Raw genomic sequence first — 18,540 nt, 5'->3', positions numbered from 1 at the left:
CGAAAATGATCAGGGGGCTGGAACAGCTCTGCTATGAAGAAAGGCTGAGAGAGTTGGGGTTGTTCAGCCTAGAGAAGAGAAGGCTTTGGGGAGACCTTATTGCAGCCTGTCAGTACTTAAGGGGGGCTTATAAGAAAGATGGGGACAGACTTTTTAGCAGGGCCTGTTGCAACAGGACAAGGGGGAATGGCTTTAAACTAAAAGAGGGGAGATTCAGACTAGATCTAAGGAAGAAATGTTTTACGCTGAGGGTGGTGAAGCACTGGCCCAGGTTGCCCAGAGAGGTGGTGGATGCCCCATCCCTGGAAACATTCCAGGTCAGGTTGGACGGGGCTCTGAGCAACCTGATCTAGTTGAAGACGTCCCTGCCCATGGCAGGGGGGTGGGACTAGATGACCTTTAGAGGTCCTTTCAACCCAAATCATTCTGTGATTCTATGAATTTCATGTATAAAAAAATGCAAAGGCATAAAATACCTTATTAATGTTCATTTTATTGTATTATTAAAATATTTCCCTTATGAGTCCTTCTCATTAGGCTGACAGGCGGTACTAGGAGTGGCTGTCTGGTACCGTACTGCAGGAATTCCCTGGTTGGCAATACTTTATAGAACTATTGCTAAATGCATATTGGTAACTTGATTCCCCCCAATTAGTTTCTTCTAAATCAGAAATCTGAGTGTCCAGCTTTTCATCAGTTTTATCTCCTCTGAGATGTACGGCTTCCAGTCCCATAAGATGGGGTTTGCAACAAGAAGGGGGAACAGTTTTATTTGGCTCCCGTTTCTATGAATGAACCCGAACACCACGTCTGTACTTGAATTATTTGGTGAAGTCTGTAGGTCTTGTTCTGATACTTCTGCTGCACATTACCTGGTGCAAATCTTTTCAGAATTGTAAATGGGAGCTAGCAAACAAAAAAGAATATAGAGTAACTAAAGTATAGCACCCTTTTGGAAACCAGTCCGTGGAAGAGAGCATTAGACAGCAGTTTCTAAAATATTTACATTTCCAGATTCACTCACCCATGCTCGCTCTCTTTCCTGTTTTCTGAAGCAAGCAGAAAGAAATCACTCTCTTTCATTACCTTGGTTTCTTGCCCTTCAGCTATTATGTGAATTGGAAGTGGGAAAAAAGGTCTTGTCTTGATGTTAAGTAACCTTGCAGACTTTAATTTGAAACAAACAAAGCATTTAAAGCAGTTCTTCTCTGGGGGATTGTACTGAGTGCTACTAAATTGCTGAATATTCAATAGCCAAACATGTTCCAGACCCTGAGGTCTGTCCCCCAAATGATAAGCCTTTTTATTAAGTGAACTTTAATTGCTTAATAATTGGGTCTTCTGTAAGGAAAGATGGGGATCCTGATAGGCTGCCAACCAGACTGCATGGTAAATCGGAGTTGGGTACCGCTTTCAATTAAGTTTCCTAAGTAGGTTTGAGTATAATGTAGGGAGGTGCATCTGTGACCCTTTGGCTACGGAGCGAAGCATCACTGAGGATCTGCAGTGTTTCCTTCCAGAATCTGTCTCGGAAAGTGACTTTCTCAGAGTGTATTTGTTGGTCCATTCCCCTGAGCCAGCTCCCGACAACCTAAACATCTGTGTAGCTTCAAAAACTGTCTTTAAAATAAATCGGCGTAAGCCAGGAGAGCTGTAAAGACCCAGTGATAGTTTTAAGATCTTGTATTACGGTCCTGCAGAGAGATGAACAAGTTTTGAATGTAACCACGGAAAAAGGTGGTCGGTGTCTTTTCACTGGGACACAGCAAAAGGTTTTTTGCAACGTCCTGATTTGTTATGCATAGATTTTATTACGGTTTTTTAAGCTTTAAAAGAAAAAGAGTGGGGGCACCTGCAGAAAGGGAGGTGGTGCAGAGACAGGGCAAAGCGTGAGCTGGCTGTGCGCAGGGGCATGGCAGGTACGGTGCTGCCATGGAAAAAAGGTCTCTCTGTGGCAATTGTTTTAGTCCTAGTTTTTACAGTAAATTGTTAAATTTAGCTGTCTTTCCTCCTGGAAAAGTCTGCAGTTTTCAACAGCTTCCCATCACTGTTCACACTGCGTTTATCTTCAGTTTTTTTTAATTGAAGTGTTGAATGCTTCTGTTTTTCTAGCTTGCACCAGCTTTGCTGGTGGTGAAAAGCTGTTGCTTGTGCATCTGTGCCAATAGCTCGGCTGGAAAGTAGCATCCTCGCTGTAACGGGAACGTGTGCGAGGGTGCAGCGGGTGGCAGGGCTTGCATGGATGGGTTTGGGAACGACTGCCTTTTCTTCACTCACTTTGTTCATAGGGATAACTTGTAAACATGGCAATTGGGAAATACTGCTGTCCACACAACAGTAGATTCACGTAGGCTCTTTTTCACGTGTGGAAATGCCATTAGGAAGCCTTCACTGAGCCACTTTCAGTCTTGCTGAAGAATTTCCTTGCTTCAGCTCGTGGAAGCGCTTCACCCGGGTTGCGAGATCTCATCCTTGCAGATGCTCTGGGAGGTAGAAGCAACGTGTTTGAGGAGGAGAACCGAGATGAGAGGTGGGTGGCCAAAATCACACCAGAAAATAGGTGTTTGAACCAGGAAATCACCTTGGGGCTCCCACTCAAATGTCTTTTCGGTACGTGATCATTCCCCAGTACGTTGCTTTTGCCGAACGTTTGGGTGGCATTTTACTGTCTGGGAAGCTGGGGTCTTTATTCTTTGCTTCCTCAGCTGCTTAATAGCCTCTACTGACAGCTCCTTTTTGAAAGCCATCACTGTATGCTGGCTGATAGAATCTAAAAGATGCTTGTTTCCTATATACTTTTTAGTTGCTTTTAGTGTCGTCTTCTAAGTTTTTCACTCTGTCAAACACTTGGTGTGTGTTTGTAAACACTTCTGAGTGATCGTATTTACTGGTATGGCTTCAAATTGTCCCTGCAGGCAGGCGAGTGTGCCCGGCCGGGCTGGGGGCTGGTAGGGTCATTTCTAGGGACTGGCCAGGACTAGAGCCAGGGCAGGTCCCCCAGGTATGTCCACACCATCTCTAGCACATCCCTCATCCAAGCAGGTGCTTCAGCCTGTCTTCTTGATTTGTCCTTCTCATACTTGGCTGCAAAGAGGGCTGATTTTTTTTTCCTTTTTTTCTTTTATTTTCCTTCTTTGCGAGTTTATCTATGCTCTTTGTAAAGCAACGACGCTTCCAGGTAATAAAGTCCATGATCTTGACATCATCTTTCGCTTGCACTTTGAATCTTGCAGACCGTGTCCTGTTCTTGCCGGGTTTCTCTCCTGTAGCACGTGAAGGACGTGGTCCTCAGGTTTTTGCACCGAGTGAGGCTGGGGCAGCTGGAGGTTGTGCAATTAAAGCTCCCAGCTCTGCTCTCCTTACCTCGCGAGTCAAAAACGTTTCATGGAAGAACAGACACGGGCCATTCCTCATTTGAAGTCTTTGATTATGTGACCCAAGTGATTTATTTAGCAGAGGCTTTTTGGAGTATTTTTCCTTTTATTTTGAGGGAAGAGCATAGGGAAGGAGAAATACAGCAAGATGCGACTGTAACATTTCCCTAACCTTACATAGGTTTAGTTGTGTGTTCCTTTGAATGCCACCCTGTTCTGAACAGTTTGTATTGCATGATTGTGTGTCTGTACTTCGTTAAAGCTGTTCCTGAGTGAGTTTGTACCAGGTGCAATTTGTTACTCTATGTTGATAACACATCTTTTCTTTGATGTTAATGAGTGTAATGTCCAAAGGAAAGTGTTAGTTACGCCACCATTATAGCGATCTCCAAGTAGTTTTCAGAATATCACATAAATTTTTTTTTTCACTCTGGATTGTTAACAAAATCCAAATCAGCATGGAAACAGCATGCAACTTCTATTATCAGCAGCTATATAATTGCTTTTTTTGCTTGTGTTTGCAGGACCGCTGAGGTTTCTTTCCCAGACAGAATCTGTCACGGCTTTTGCAGGAGACACCGTTCTTCTGAAGTGTGAAGTTGTTGGAGAGCCCATGCCTGTGGTGCACTGGCAGCGAAACCAGGACGACTTGTTCCTGAGCCCGGCCGACACGTGGGTGGCTGTCCTGCCCTCCGGAGCTTTACAGATCAGCAGGATTCAGCATGGGGACAGCGGGATCTACAGATGCCTGGCGAAAAACCCAGCCAGTTCGAGAACTGGAAATGATGCAGAAGTCAGAGTTTTGGCAGGTAAGAACTGGACCCTTCTACACTGCCTTTCTCTTTTGTCTGGTCGTGTCCTTTGGTTCTCTGAAAGAGCAGTCACTCCTCCTGGGGCAGCTAGGCTGATTTATCCCACTTTCTTTCCAGTTACTTCTACAAGCTTCCAAGTTCTTCTTCACATGGAAGAGCCTGGAGACCTTTAGAAGCAGTTGGATGCAAAGGTGAGGAGTTGACACCTTAGGAAAGTATTCATGCTGCCTAACTTCAAGTACCAAATTTAGATATGTATGAAGCTGGTCTCTTTTACATGGTCAATGGAGAGAGGCAAGTACTTCCCATCTCACAGTGTTGGTGAGAGCACTGGAATTATTTTCCCTGAGCACTCTCTGGAGGAGCTCCTCTCACTCCATTAACTGGAAAGGCAATCTGTTGGGACTAGCTGCTGAATTTACCTACTCCAAGTTAGGTTGCTTGGATACTTCAGTGCCTGATGTGATCTGCCAGGTTGCCCAGACCGCAGTTTGGGCTCTGACACAGTTTAACTGTGACAGGTAATGTTCCTAAATTCATGGTCAAGTGAGCATCTTGCTCTCCCTCTTAATAAACTCATCAGCTAAATAGATGGTTACCATGGCAGTTTACTATCAAGATCTGAGCACCAAAAGAGTGCTTTGAAAAAGGTATTGCTGCAAAATCTCCTTCCCTTCTAGTTCTACATGCTAATGTGTAACCACTAATTAAATGGGACAGGGATGATGTATTTTTAGAAATTTTTTTATATATGCATTTTCTAGAGTAATGTTGTTGGTTTGCGTGATTTCTCACTAAGTGAGGGGGTAACTGAGCAGGATTCTCAGACTTCTGAGACGGTCCAAATGCTATAGAAGTCAGGAAGGCCAGGCTCAGTCCTAGGGAAGTGTCCATATACTAACAACATGTGAAACTTGAGTTCATCCTCACTTCTAAGAGTGGTTTGTAATAGCTCTGGGATTTATTGCAGTGGAATTTGGGGGATTACAGTTTCTTCTGTGTTTGCCATTTGACACCAAAAGAAACAAACCACCCCCCCACACCCCCCCCCTCTAAACCTAGGATTACAAACCAAAGCCCATGTCCTCACTTTCTGCTACAGTAGTAGGTATTGATCCTTTTTGGAGCTGCAAAGCAAAATAACGGCCAGAACAGCTGGCAACAGGGGATGACCACATCACCTAGAGTTACCTGCAGGTTCTTCCCTATCTTTTGGTGACCAGGGTTTGTGCCCGATCTCTGTAGCGTGGACCTGTTCCCCGTTTGTTGGTTTATCTAACGGGCTGCCCCAGGGTGGCTGTTCTTGGGGTTTCCAAGCTCACCGTGAGCCTTAGAGCCCTGTGCTGTTCCTTATGCATCGGGCAGCACTGAGGCATTCCGGCCTCCGTGGTTATTAATGGCAGTTTGAGATCCACGGGGAAAAAATTTTTTTTCAGATGTCTTGATTAAAATTAAGAAAATCATAAAACTTTATTTTAGACAGACCTTGGAAGACTTCTCTCGGCCTCCTCAGAGCATTGTTAGTTTGCCATGCATCTACATTTCTGCTTATTTGTGGACGGATTGATGTTTGTTCCTTTTCCCAGGTTCGGTCATTAACATCCTGGCTAAATGGCCTCTCTCAGGCTGTCTACAGGAGAGAAGGGAGTTAATTTATGTCTTCCCGGCATGTTAAAATTTTATAACAGGGAAACAGTGGAGCAAATAATGAGGAAAATATAGAACAAGGGACTAGTGGAGTCCGTCAGACTTTGGCTTAGGGCAAGCAGCACAAGGTCTCATTTCAGGATAATTTGAGCAGACAGCAGCTCTTATAGGAAATGAGTGGTGCTCCTGAAACAAAAATTCAGATCTTATTAAGCCTATTGGGAATTTTGTTCTCATGTGCACGCTTTGATGGTTCAGAGCTATCTGATACTTTGCTGGTAATTCTGCTTCTCCTGTTTTCGCTTGTTGGTAGAAATCTGTCTTCAGTTGCAGCTCTCCTCTTCCATAATTAGTGAAGGCGGAATACTCTGGTTGGCCTTTTTCCCCTAGCGGAGAGGAAAAAAAAGAAAAGCCTTAAATCTTATTCAAAGGAATAGGCAACAAAACAACAAAAAAAGTGTAGGTAGTATATCATAATTCTGTATTTTTAAAATGCTGCTTCTTCCACAGATAGTGGTTGTGGTTTGTTTGAACCCACAGCATATCTGTCAGGATTTGTGGCGAAATGGACCACAATCCTGGCAAATAATTTCTCATCTTCTCTACAGCTTCCAAACAGAATGCAAGAAAAAAGAACAAGGTAACATCTTCGGTCATTTAGCTTCTTTAGTTAAAGTGCCTGTGGCTTAAATATTTGATTTGACATTATGGTGGGTCTGGAGATACCTGGATCTCCTCTTGATAGAAAAAATTAATCATCCGACATGACACAGGTTAGAAAAACAAAATATTTGGATGAAGAAATTACTGATTGCCTGGATGAAAAAGTAAAATTCACCCTACCAGACCCAAACCTGTAGTTTTAACTCACCATGTAAATGAAGGAATAGTTGAGCCTTCAACCTCCATTACCAAAGAGAAGTGGCTTGTAGGTGTATGAATGTGTCTAGCGGGGGGGCAAAGCACTGAGCAGGAAGTTTTTACGTTGATAACTAAAAGACACTTTACAAGGGACCATTTGCAAGTGTGTTTCCGATATGCGGTTTGATTCTGCCCGGGGAAGCTCTGGAAGGGGCTGATTCTCCCCCCAGCACATCAATAAACACATTTTTACAAAAAGCTTCAGCCTCGCTAAATCCTCCATCAGAAACCATGTGCCTGTAGAAGCACGCAGGCCATGCGAGAACAGATTTTGAAGAACTTGTATAAAAAAGCCCAACAAACCTAAGCAAAACTCTTGAGGAGTTTTTAATGTGTCAGGTTTTATCTATTGCTCTTAATTTTAAGAGCAGCTATTGCAGCTTTTTGCAGAAAGCTCATTTCAAATGCACATTTTTTCACCTTTCTAATTGAAGTGCTCTTCTTTTCTCTGGGGTCCAGAAACTTAATCCCAGGTGAAAAGTTTTGGCAAATACTGAAAACATGAGGCAATACATATTCAGATAACTACATGCACTCACCTAATTAATTTAGAGGGAATAATGTTACTGTAAAAAAAGGGGGGGGGATATCTTGTCTTGTAAAAACCAGTACTAAGGAATTAATTCTTAGCTGAATTCATTGCTTCTGTGAATTAATGAGTAAGTTTCTTTGGGAGGTCTGTACACTTCAGAAATACAGATGATATTTTAAAAGCAAAAGTTGAGTAGTTTGGTGCCTGAAAGCTATTAATTCTCTATTTATAAATAATAATCCTGCATTTATCATTTAGACATTCAAGTAATCTGCCGCTGTAGTATTGTCTGTTATGGAGGTTCCTTCTCTCTCTCTGAGCTGCAGTGCAAGATAAGGTAACAATATCATGTAATTCCTTCCTGTTTAATGCGAATAGAGTTTGGTTGCTGCTGTGTGATTCAGCTCCTTCCCCGCGGTTGCGCTTCTGAGGAGGGAAGGATGACAGCAGCAAAAAGGACCGCATTGAAATGGATCCCACGAGAAGGAATTAGGAAGAAGAGGTTGATGGTCATGTTTAAGTAACTGCCCGCAACGGAAGCTGCCTCGTGAGCTCAGGCTTGCTCTGATGCTTAAGTGACTCCACTTTTCAGAAGAAGAGCGATTGTAATGTTAGACTTACTTAAATGCAGCGTAACATCGTGGTACTGACAGAGTTTTGCAGTTACCGCTGTTTTAGCTTGATTTTGAATAGTCATGCAAGTACAGGAAGCACCTTATCTGAGGACATCCCATTTGGTAAATGTCTGTATGGGAAATGAAAGGGGTGGAATATACTGAATTATGTTGTTTGATATGAGTTTGTTGTTTAATATGAGTTTTATAGTTAAACTTAGTCTTTAGGAAGGTCTGGCTAAGCTCAAGCACGCAATCTCTTTGAAGCTCAGCCATCAGTTCCTCATGCAACACACTGAGCTTGCATCAGGTGCAAAGATAACTTAAAGATTTCTTCTCATCTTTTATACCCTGGGAGGATCCCTGTGTTGATGGACGTTCCTTAACAGCCAGTGATTGTCCAAGTCGGGTCTTTACCTTATTCTTAACCTCAACAGCTAGTGCTTTACAGTGTTTATTCTTAGATGAAAACAGATTTCCGACAGATGTGGCCCACTTAAAATACATACTGAACTTGTGAATTTAATTTTTTTTTTAAATCTAACCAGCTTCACGTTTATGTTCTCCAGTGCCTATTTCCTGCAGGGGGTGCCTTGCCCTAATTCTGATTAGTACATATAAAAACCAACCAAACAACAACAAAAAAACCCAAACAAAAACCCCAGCAAAAAAAAAAAAGTGTCACTTATAGATGCAGAAATTGCAGGGGTGATGCACGAGACTAGAGTCAGGTTCCCTTCACAGATGGATCCAGAGCATGGTATAAGCTGAACTCGTTGGCACCACGTGTATTTTGACGTTTGTTTACCAGCAAGGTGATGCACGCAAGCGTGCTACGCCTCTCTTTGGAGCTAAGGATGCTTTGGAAGGGATTTCTGTTACCAGAAATCTGAATACCAGCTGAACATGAGCTTCCAGTTTGAGGCAGTAGCTGAAGGAGCGAATATTGATAAATTAATACTAGTTCAGAAAAGAACTATTGTGTTTACTGTACGTAGCCTGCCTTTTGGTAAACGCATGGGAAATTTTGTACTTTATCCAGGAGGTCTTTATAGACTTGCTGGTAGTGTGCTCTGTAAGCACTCACTTGGGGGAAGAGGCTCTTTAATCGGCAGTCTTTTATGAACTAGGTGAAAAACTAATGACTGGAAACCTGAAGCTATATTCTTGCAAGTAGAAAAAAGTTAAACACTTAAAACCAATAATAGCCATTGGAACTGTTTATTTTTGTACTGAATTTTCTGTCAATTGCATTTAAATCAAGGTTGGATTTTTAGTCGCTGCTCCTCCTGCCTTTCAAACCGAGCAACAAATGGATCAAAAGCCTTGTTCTGAGCAGCGCACCTGGCGTAGGCATCACTTGTGCTGCTAAATTGATATAATTTCTATTAAAGGTTTCATTTTTACCTCATTAGGGGAGAACCATTTGCATGGGGTATGCCCTGTCACAGAACGTGCTGTGTTTACTTAGCAATAGTGTAATTACTCTGATTTTTTTTTAATTATTAGTAGAATTTAGGTGGATTGGGGGAAAAATATTTTCTTGTTTGGTAAATATATCCTCCGAAGGTGTCTTCTGTTGAAGTCACGTTTGAAAACAAGGCAGCAGTGGGAGAGTATTCACACAGGCACACGTGCTGTTGTCTTTCCACGTGTATTCTTACAAGATAAATTCCTAGTTACAAAAGATCCGTGTAATAACTTCCAGTGTCTGGGTTATCCTTACTTCCAGCTGCCCAAATGAATAGCGTTGCTGGGGTCACTTTATAAGCTAGCTATCTTTTGACCTTTAACAAAAAAAGGTTAAATTTAAAATACTTATTAACAGTCCTGGGGAATGAGCTCTTTTGCCTCTCTCCCCTAAGATAAGTCGTCTTAGCGCTTAAGTAATCTCTTACATAATACATATAAATATCAGTTTCCCATGTTACAGCAGCTTGCCTGGCTGGAAATAAAAATGAGCAGGCAGGCAGAGAAGCACGCGCAGGCAGCACGTCCCCTTAGCACGGAGCTGATCTCAAGATCAGTGCAGTCACCAGAACAATAACTAATATCTACTACAGCGCTGTTTGCTCAACAGCTCCCTGGCTGGTTGCCAGATTAGTGTGTTTGTTTATGAAGTATGCATAGGGGGTTCGGTGATTGCTCTAAATGGGATTGGGTTTAGTACTTACGTTTGAAGCGCAGGTTGAGTTCAGAACAAGGGCCTTAAGAATATTACGTAACTTATTTCTGAATGTCTTTGAAAGCGTTAATTGTTATGGGAAGGTTCCTGGTTTATGATTAACCTTATGAAATTGAGCTAGCTTGGGGATGCCGATATTGTCAACTGGTGGACCATAGGCTGGCCTGCCAGTTTCGGTGTACAGAGAAGACAAGGTAGTTCGCTTTAAATTTATCACTGATTCTGCTCTCAAAATGCAGTCTGCAAAGCATCCCGAACAAAAGGGAATTCTGTAGTGTTGGAACAGTCTTTGCATTCCTGCTTTGAGATTTGTTTTATGCTAAATAGTGGTGTTAGAGCTTTAATATGGACCATTTCATACTAATAATAATTACAACCAATAATAACATACTAATAGACTAGTAGTGACTATTAATGACTTATTACTATTATAGATCTTAAACATCAGAGATGAGGGATGCAACTGAAGGTTGCATCCAGGTGTGGCATTTTATGAACTTGTAGGTTTTGGTTTGGTTTTCTGGGGGCTTTTGTTTTGTTTTGTTTTATTTAATTGCATGAAACACATTGCTTGCTTCTCTGCCATTAGCCCACTTTGCTAGCAAGACATACGCAACTGTCTCATCGCCACTACATGTCGTAAAGTTGTCTCTCAAACCAGGGGAGAACGCCCGCGTGCAGGAGTCAAGTTAGCAGGCAGAGAGAACTTCGGTGGAATGAGTCCAATGGCTACTGGGGAATTGCAAGTATATTTTATATATACACAATACAACGTTACTATAACACACTGAAAGGAAAGGCAGTCTTATTTGAAACCCTCGGCAGTCTGGTTACAAAGAAATTAGAAAAAATCTAAAAATTGGAGCAAGTAATCCGATAATAGGAGTTATGAATTAAACAACAATTTGTGGAGAGTCAAAGGAATCGGAGACATGGAAGATAGCGAGAATTAGTAAAGTTCAGGGTACAAATGTTTTTCAAATGTAACTGAAACAATATTACTATGAATGGGTGAAAGTGGTAGAACTTGTTTCAATATTTACAAGGCAGAAAAGTAAAAAAAAAACACCCTAATTTTTGAAAAGATATGTGCTTGTACGTATGACATTGATTATTTAAAGATAATTTTATATTTTAAAAAAATGAGTATTATCTTGACATGAGTGGCTTAAAAAGCTTGTCCAAACCCAGATGTTTTCAGGTCATTATATCCAAATAAAAATGTAGCTCCTGGAGGAGCTGAGAAATTTTCAGGACTTATTTCTTGACCGTAAATTTTGAATAGGGAAGATTCCAGTGGTCTGGATCAAAGCAACCCTTGAGTACCTGATGGTCTGTCAGGCTGGCATCTTTGAGACACAAAATAATAGGATGGTCCCTGCAATTAAAGCCAGTCGATATCAGTGTATGAAAACAGATGTCAACATAGTTTTTGGTGATAATTTGTATCATTATAGTAGATTTCTGGGAGGATTTCTTGCCTAAGACGATAGAGAAATTGAAAATCAATGTAGCATCTATATGCTAGACCAGATTCATAGCCATCAAGTCTCCAAATAGAAATGGTTACTGAGCAGATATGTTTTTTTTCTTAGTGGGAGTCCTCACTATGAGCCAGGGATGTATTCTCGATCCTATACTCTCTAATATACCATATAACAATAAAACTGCAATTGAAGGCATATGCTTGTATCACAGAGGTGGTAAATACTGAAAATGTGGATCACTAGACAGAACTTTATAAATGGGGCAGAATTAGAAAAAAAGAAAGGAATATTTTAATGTGACTGGTCCTGTTGGCCATATCATAAGAGAGCCTAGGGGCTGGAGCAAACCCTATCCTATGACAAAAATCTTGGAGGTTCATCTTGAGTAATCAGCAGAACACAGGTGAGACAGTGCTGTGAGAGTGGCTAATGAGATCCTGGTAAGGGTAATGCCGGTGACGGCTGGGTCGTGGTACAGGAGACGTGTGACTTCCATGCTGAGGTCAGTGTGACGTGGTGGGTCTGACTGGCGACCACGTTTTCAGAAATGTTGCAGGAGGTTTGGAGGAGGCTTAGAGAATGGCCATAAAAATGATTTAAAAGATTGTCCCACTTACAAGCTATGAATGAGTTTGGGGCTGCTACTTGTTTCTGAAAGTTAACTTAAGCTAGTCTTTGATTTTCTTTTTAAATTATTTTTATTTTTTCCACTCAAAACAGACTAGGACCGGGAGTAAAATCTCTTTCCTCTCCAGTTATATTCATGGAGCCGCATTGAAAATCTTGTATTAGGTCCTTCTCTGGATTCAGTTACTACCTGGATCAAACCACTGCTCTTTAATTGCTTGTGTCTTTGCATCTCAAGGATGATGTAGGTCTAAAATAAAGTCTGCCAAAGCTCCGCTGCTCAGCTGTAAGTAACTGTGTAAATGTGTTGCTACTTTCTCGCCTCAGCTCTGTTCTCCATTTTCCGGATAGAAGATAATGTAGTTGTGGAACAGTTCCTCATTCTGTTTCAATTTTGCCTCCAAAACTTTAATGGCTAGAGAAAAAGCTTCCTCCTTTTGTCTTGTAAATACATACCAGCAAAATGTCCCTTCTCTACCTCTGCAGTAATAAATTTTATGTTATTCTTTTACCTAAGGATCTCGAAGAACATACCAAAGGGCTGTAAATATTTTTGTCTTCATTATGGACGAGGAAACTGAGTGTCTCGCAAGAAATCATCATTAAAGCTAGAAATAGGACCCCTGATGTATAGTCTCATTGTTGCAGCAGAACTTGGCACAATTTTCCTTGCACTTTAGTTAATGTATTTTGAAGTTACTACAGTAAGAAGAATGTCTTAACGCCCAGATTCATGTCGGTGCTAATGTTACGATCTTTGTGTGTCCTTATTACTTACATGCTCCTGGTCACGTCACATCCCAGAGCTCTGCTGAGCCAGGCTTGCGTGTTTTTGGGAGGGGAGGGCAGAAGGGCTGAAGCAGAAAAATGCTGGTGAGGGGGTTGGGAGGCGGAGGCAAAAAAGCAAAATCCCGAAGTAGTAACTGCATTCTGGTTATACATTTTAATGCATTCTGTATATTGAGAGATCGATATCATTTTAATGACAGATTTCTCGAACGCTGTTCACGCATGACCCTTGCTTTCTCGTTGGGATTAAGTGTTCAGCCTCTAGGCACGATGGTGAGATCAGGTTGGGGAATTTTACTGGCCTTTCTTCAGTGACAGCAGAGAGCAAAATTGGGTTTTATTTGGTATAAATCTTTATATCTTCTAATCGAATTTAGAAATGTGACTATGAACACTTAGAGATACTCCGTCACATCAGTGTCACATTAAAGGCATCTCGGTTCTGCAACTTGCAATATAAAACCTGCTGCAATAAAAAAATAAGATTGTACCAGCCAAAGTACAATATTATCCAAATATGTTCAGAAAATTGTTCATGGGTATGATACGATGGGAGTCTTTTGTCAATTGAAGAACGCTTACAAATGCAGTGTAGCACGAAGTAGCTTAGCACAATAAGATGCCATACAACAGGATGCAACACATTTTTATGAAAGCGTTTCCTTTTTTCCAGTATATAATGTAGCTAAAATACTGCAGTAACATTTTTCTCCTCGAGTGCTGAAGAGCTGTATCTGTATGGCTGAATCCAAGTGAACTCCTTGCAACTTCATTTTCCTTGGAAGACAGAAATAAATTGCATTGCCTCGAGTTCCACTTGCTTAAGACCAATTTGGTACGAGAGTTAAGTACGTCCTCAACTCTTATCAATGCATATTGACACAAATCTGAGGGTTTGCTGAGAGAATGATCAGTGATTGACTACAAAGTATGCTGGTAAAATGACAGAAGCTATGCCTTTAACGTAAGAATGAGGAAAAAAAGATAATTCAGGACCTTTCCCTGCTGCAGAATACATATATGTCCTTAGTTACATCACAGACTATCTCAATTACTCCATTAGCCGTCTATAAAAAGGAGATGAAAAGACTTATCCTAATAAGGCTTTGTGAAGGTATATATTTTTTTGCGAATAGTGTGGTATTCTCAGATATCGGTGTAATGGGGACTACTGAAATCACATACGCATTCGCAAATCCTATTTGTGGTTTTGAATTTCAGCTGTCATTGATTTAACAAGCATGGAAAATATGTGTATAGCTGTACCACACATCGTGTGCTCAAGAAAAATGCTAAATATGAAATGAGAGGTTTTGCTTTGGGGAAAATAAGTTCTTACAGCTCACTGCTTTATAATTGGCTTTAGGTATCTCTCTTCATTCTTAAACGTTAATATATAAAATAAAGTCAACAAATGCCAGCAACGTGATGGGTGCTCTGCAGGCTGGGAAGTCAGCGTAGCCCGTGCTTCCAGCCCAGGCGCTGGTCCAGCGTCAGGCTCCGAGCGTGTGCGTTGTGAGCACAGGCAGCGACGGGGGTCTGTGGCCCCTCGGGGGGAGCAGCTTGCTCCGCGTGGTCCCAGTCAAGCAGTTTGCTTGAAAAGCTAATGCTGAAAAAGACCAAGAGGTGTCCTGTCACGTCCCCGTGGATGGGGGCATCGTAGCTGTGAGCTCAGGCCACGAATGACGTGTTGGGGCATGACAGATTAAACCATGGCTGAAACGAAGTCAATGCCTCCAGTGGAGCCAGGGCTTCATGCATAGGGCATCTCATCTGCTAAAGCTGCTCCATAGCTGCTTGATTATGTGGGCTTGATTATGGTGTTACAAGTACCTTGTCAGGGAGAATACACTGAGTGCTCTTTAATCAAGTGGAGACGGGCATAACAAGACCTTGGATATCTTTATAATCAAGACTGGGTGCCTTCCTGAGGAATGCGCTTTATTCAAACATGCTTTTGAGCTCAGGATGGGTGTGATTCGGTGGCCTGTCTTATACAAGAAACAAGATTTAATGGCCCTTTAGTCTTTTAAATCTCCTCACTCGTTTTTCCTTCCTCTAGAATGTAAAAATCTAATTTGATGGTCTGATCTTTTTTATTTCTCAGCTGGAAATAACTGGTTGCACTTGGTGCAACTGTGAGGAGTTTTATCAGACAAATCTGAACCAGGTACTGAAATTGTGTGCTGATGTGTACCGCTTCCTTAAGCCCACAAAAAGGCCTGATTTCCTCACGAGGTCTGTTGTGTCACGGCGCTTTTTTGTAGAGTTTACTCAGAACATGTTAAGTGATTTTTTTTTTTTAATTATTTGTTTTATTTTTTCCCCTGCCAAACATAAGTGGGTGGAGACTGCACCACCTTCAGTGGCACACTCTACTGCAGAGTTTGCAGTCTGTGGTCCCACAGACTTTTTTGGTCAATGAATTCTTTTAACATCCAGCACCATCCCCTTGTTCAAGTTGGATCTCGGCTCTGAGGGGAAATTGTGGATGTCCGCTTTAAGGAAGGGGTGCCTTTGGAGACTCCTTGGTTCTTTGTAAGGTTATAGTTAAGTAATTGTAGCTTCAGATAACACTGCCTTTCATGTCCTAGTTACTGAGCTCTGGTTTTAGACCACCTCTGGTTTTTTGGAAGGTGGTACAAAGCGAGAGGTTGTGATATGCCAACTTTAATAGTCTTCCTTACTAAGTACTCATGGGAAACTAGCATTTTGTCTCATGAAAGCTGTGGTTTTGCTTCTTGATGCTTAAACAAAACGTGTTAGTTATTCCATCCAGACCCCTCTGGTAGTAAAACTGATGCTAGCCTTTACCACGCGGCCAAAAGGACCGACTGATTTCTGTGGGCTGTGTTCAGCGCAGTCGATGCTGAGTGATGCCGGAGGGCACAGCTGCCACCTCCTGGGAGGTTTGGCCCCTGCCGGGGACTTGCCTGAATAATGCGCAAGTTCTGATCTTCGTGTGTTTGAAACCACAACTCTCTCCCTCCTATTATTTTCTGAAAAAGATGAGTTTTCTTTTTTCCTTCCTGTAACAGATATTTTCTTCAACTCTGTGTGGCTTTAAGCTGCTAACTTTGGCTGCACCCTGCACTCTCTATTCAACTGGAAATCAAGCAGCAAAACGTTGCTTCACAACTGAGATGTTTGGTTTTCATCTGCTTTTGAGCTGTGTTTCCAGATGAAAGAGGGACATGGAGAAGATGCCACCTTTTCAGCTAGCGGCTATATCATTAGGGAGTTTGGAAAAGTTCAAATACAAGCTTAGGCTTCTGTTTGTGAGTCTTGAATGGAGCAAGAGATGGAAATGATGAAGAGCGGGCGATAGCAGTGCTATGGCAGAGCACGGGACCCCATCCCTCCTCCAGGCAATGGGGCGTTTCTCTGCAGAGCAGGTGAGCAGCAGCCAGCCCGAGGCACTGCCACGTTACAGGCACGAATGGCTGCTGGAGGCAAAAGGAGCTGTCTGAAACGAGAATAAGTGTTGGAAAAGGGAGCTAGGCAAGCGACAAGATGATTATTAAATGTAAGCTTTAGCGGGGATAAAAGCAAAGGTGTTACAGGGATGTGTAGTAGTGGTATTTTCTTATGCTGAAATGATGTGACACTACCCATTAAATAAAAAACCTAATCTGAAATGCATTTTAGACTAAAGCCCTTTTGATGATTTTAGGTTAATTAAAGGATCCCGAAATAATTAAAAATACTTACCTAGCTTTGAGTCCATCCTCTGTTACCTGCCATTATTGTCTAAATATTTGAGTCCCAGTTTGGTGTGTTGGACAGTGACTTTCCTCTTCCAGTGTTTGGCAGTTTCTCACGCTGGTACCCTCTTAGTTTAACCTTGGGCTTGGTGCTTGGTCTAGCCATCTGCCTGCATACCTTAACGCTAACAGTTTTGCTTTCACTGGGATGTTCATTCAGTTATGTCCCTCAAGAACGTCCAAAATTTTGCCAGGCAAATCACAAGAGAGAAGAAAAATCCCAAATAAAATACTGTTGGTTTTCACTTTGCTTGAAGTATGGTGTGGCTTTAATCTGTGCTAGTTATTAACTGATCTTCAGATTGTTGACAGAGTTATAATGAAAACATTATTTTCATTGGAGGAGTTAAGACAGTGGTAATGTCTCATTAACATTGTTTCTAGTCTCCAATACAACAAAAATGTATTTTGCGTCACTGTAAAATATGAATGTGCTATCCTGCTTTATCCAAGTACAGAACAGAAATACGTATTGAGCTACTTCTGTGTGTTTTAGGATTTTGCAACTTTGTCTGATATCCAGCCTATACCAGCTCTGGGATTCCATTTATTGCGGATGTATTTGAAGAACTTTTTCAGCCAAATGTATTCTACTAAAGCGTTTGGTTTCAATAATCAATCGTCTGCTTTTTCTAACTTGAAATTTGATCTTCATTGATGTAATTTTCCCTATATTTTTATTGCTGTGCTTCTTACTGCTGCTCACATATTCCATCCTAACTAGGATCATTATTTTAATCAAAGACGACCTCTTTGCGTTTTCAGAACTAAGTACTTTTGAAGGGAAGGAGACACTCCCGTATTAAGGTCTGGATACTATTTACGGATTTTGTTTGCTTTCTGCTTTTGGACGCTGCTGCTCACATATTCCATCCTAACTAGGATCATTATTTTAATCAAAGACGACCTCTTTGCGTTTTCAGAACTAAGTACTTTTGAAGGGAAGGAGACACTCCCGTATTAAGGTCTGGATACTATTTACGGATTTTGTTTGCTTTCTGCTTTTGGACATCTGTTTTCATCTGACAACTGACGACTTTAAAAAAAATAAAAAAAGAAACCAACCAACCAAACAAAAAAGCTTTGGTTTTATGCAATTAAATACATGGTAGCTAACTAGCAGATGTTAAGGTAGTATGTGTATTTGCGGTTATCGCAAGAGATACTATGCCGTTCACAGGCCAAAGGCGTCGCTGTGATGAGCTAAGATGTCTTCACAGACTGAAGCTGTTGTCGTGTGTGGTAACTTCTGCATCAGTTGCACTTACTGATGGCTGGAAATTTCATGTCCATCTGGTTACAGTAAGAAATTGAAATATGCTGTTGTAAATCCGTAACAAATGCATGCAGCTAGTTACGGTTTCTTTCTACTTGTATGGGAGAACCAGCTAATTACTTGCAGATGATCCTGGAAGATCTTGTAGTTGTTAATTTGGTGGGAATATTCACTTATATAGTGTAATTTTTATGTTTGTGTCAGGAAACAAGGAGTAATGTTTAATGGCTGTAGTCCAGCACATTTGTTTCAACATCTGTGATAAGAAAATGAAGTCATTTTTGAGAGAAAGAACAGATCCATTAAACAGCAAACAAACCCAACTGATTTCCTTGGTGTATGGTTCTGGTTGCTGGTACCTCGGGCACAATGGGTGGGGTTTGGGTCTAGCTTGTCACCTGAATGTGGGTTGTCCCCTGGTCAGTGGTGATCCACCCATGGCAGTCAGAGGCACTATGGAGAGATTTAGCTCATCTTAAAGCTCGGCTCGCTTGCCCACAGGGAGGGGTCTA

General features: G+C 41.6%; 1 protein-coding gene across 1 annotated transcript in view; it reads left to right on the top strand.

Moving 5' to 3' along the window:
* Positions 1-18,540, top strand: part of DCC (DCC netrin 1 receptor) — a 590,042-nt gene that overhangs the window by 269,542 nt on the left and 301,960 nt on the right. The window contains exon 3 of the mRNA XM_009274745.1: positions 3,899-4,183. Within this exon, the coding sequence (XP_009273020.1) occupies positions 3,899-4,183 (285 nt within the window). The remainder of the gene's footprint in view (positions 1-3,898; positions 4,184-18,540) is intronic.

The sequence above is a fragment of the Aptenodytes forsteri genome, unplaced genomic scaffold, assembly GCF_000699145.1.
Source record: "Aptenodytes forsteri isolate BGI_AS27 unplaced genomic scaffold, ASM69914v1 Scaffold112, whole genome shotgun sequence".
NCBI classification, from domain to species: Eukaryota; Metazoa; Chordata; class Aves; order Sphenisciformes; family Spheniscidae; genus Aptenodytes; species Aptenodytes forsteri.
This window is presented reverse-complemented; position numbering and strand designations above follow the sequence as displayed.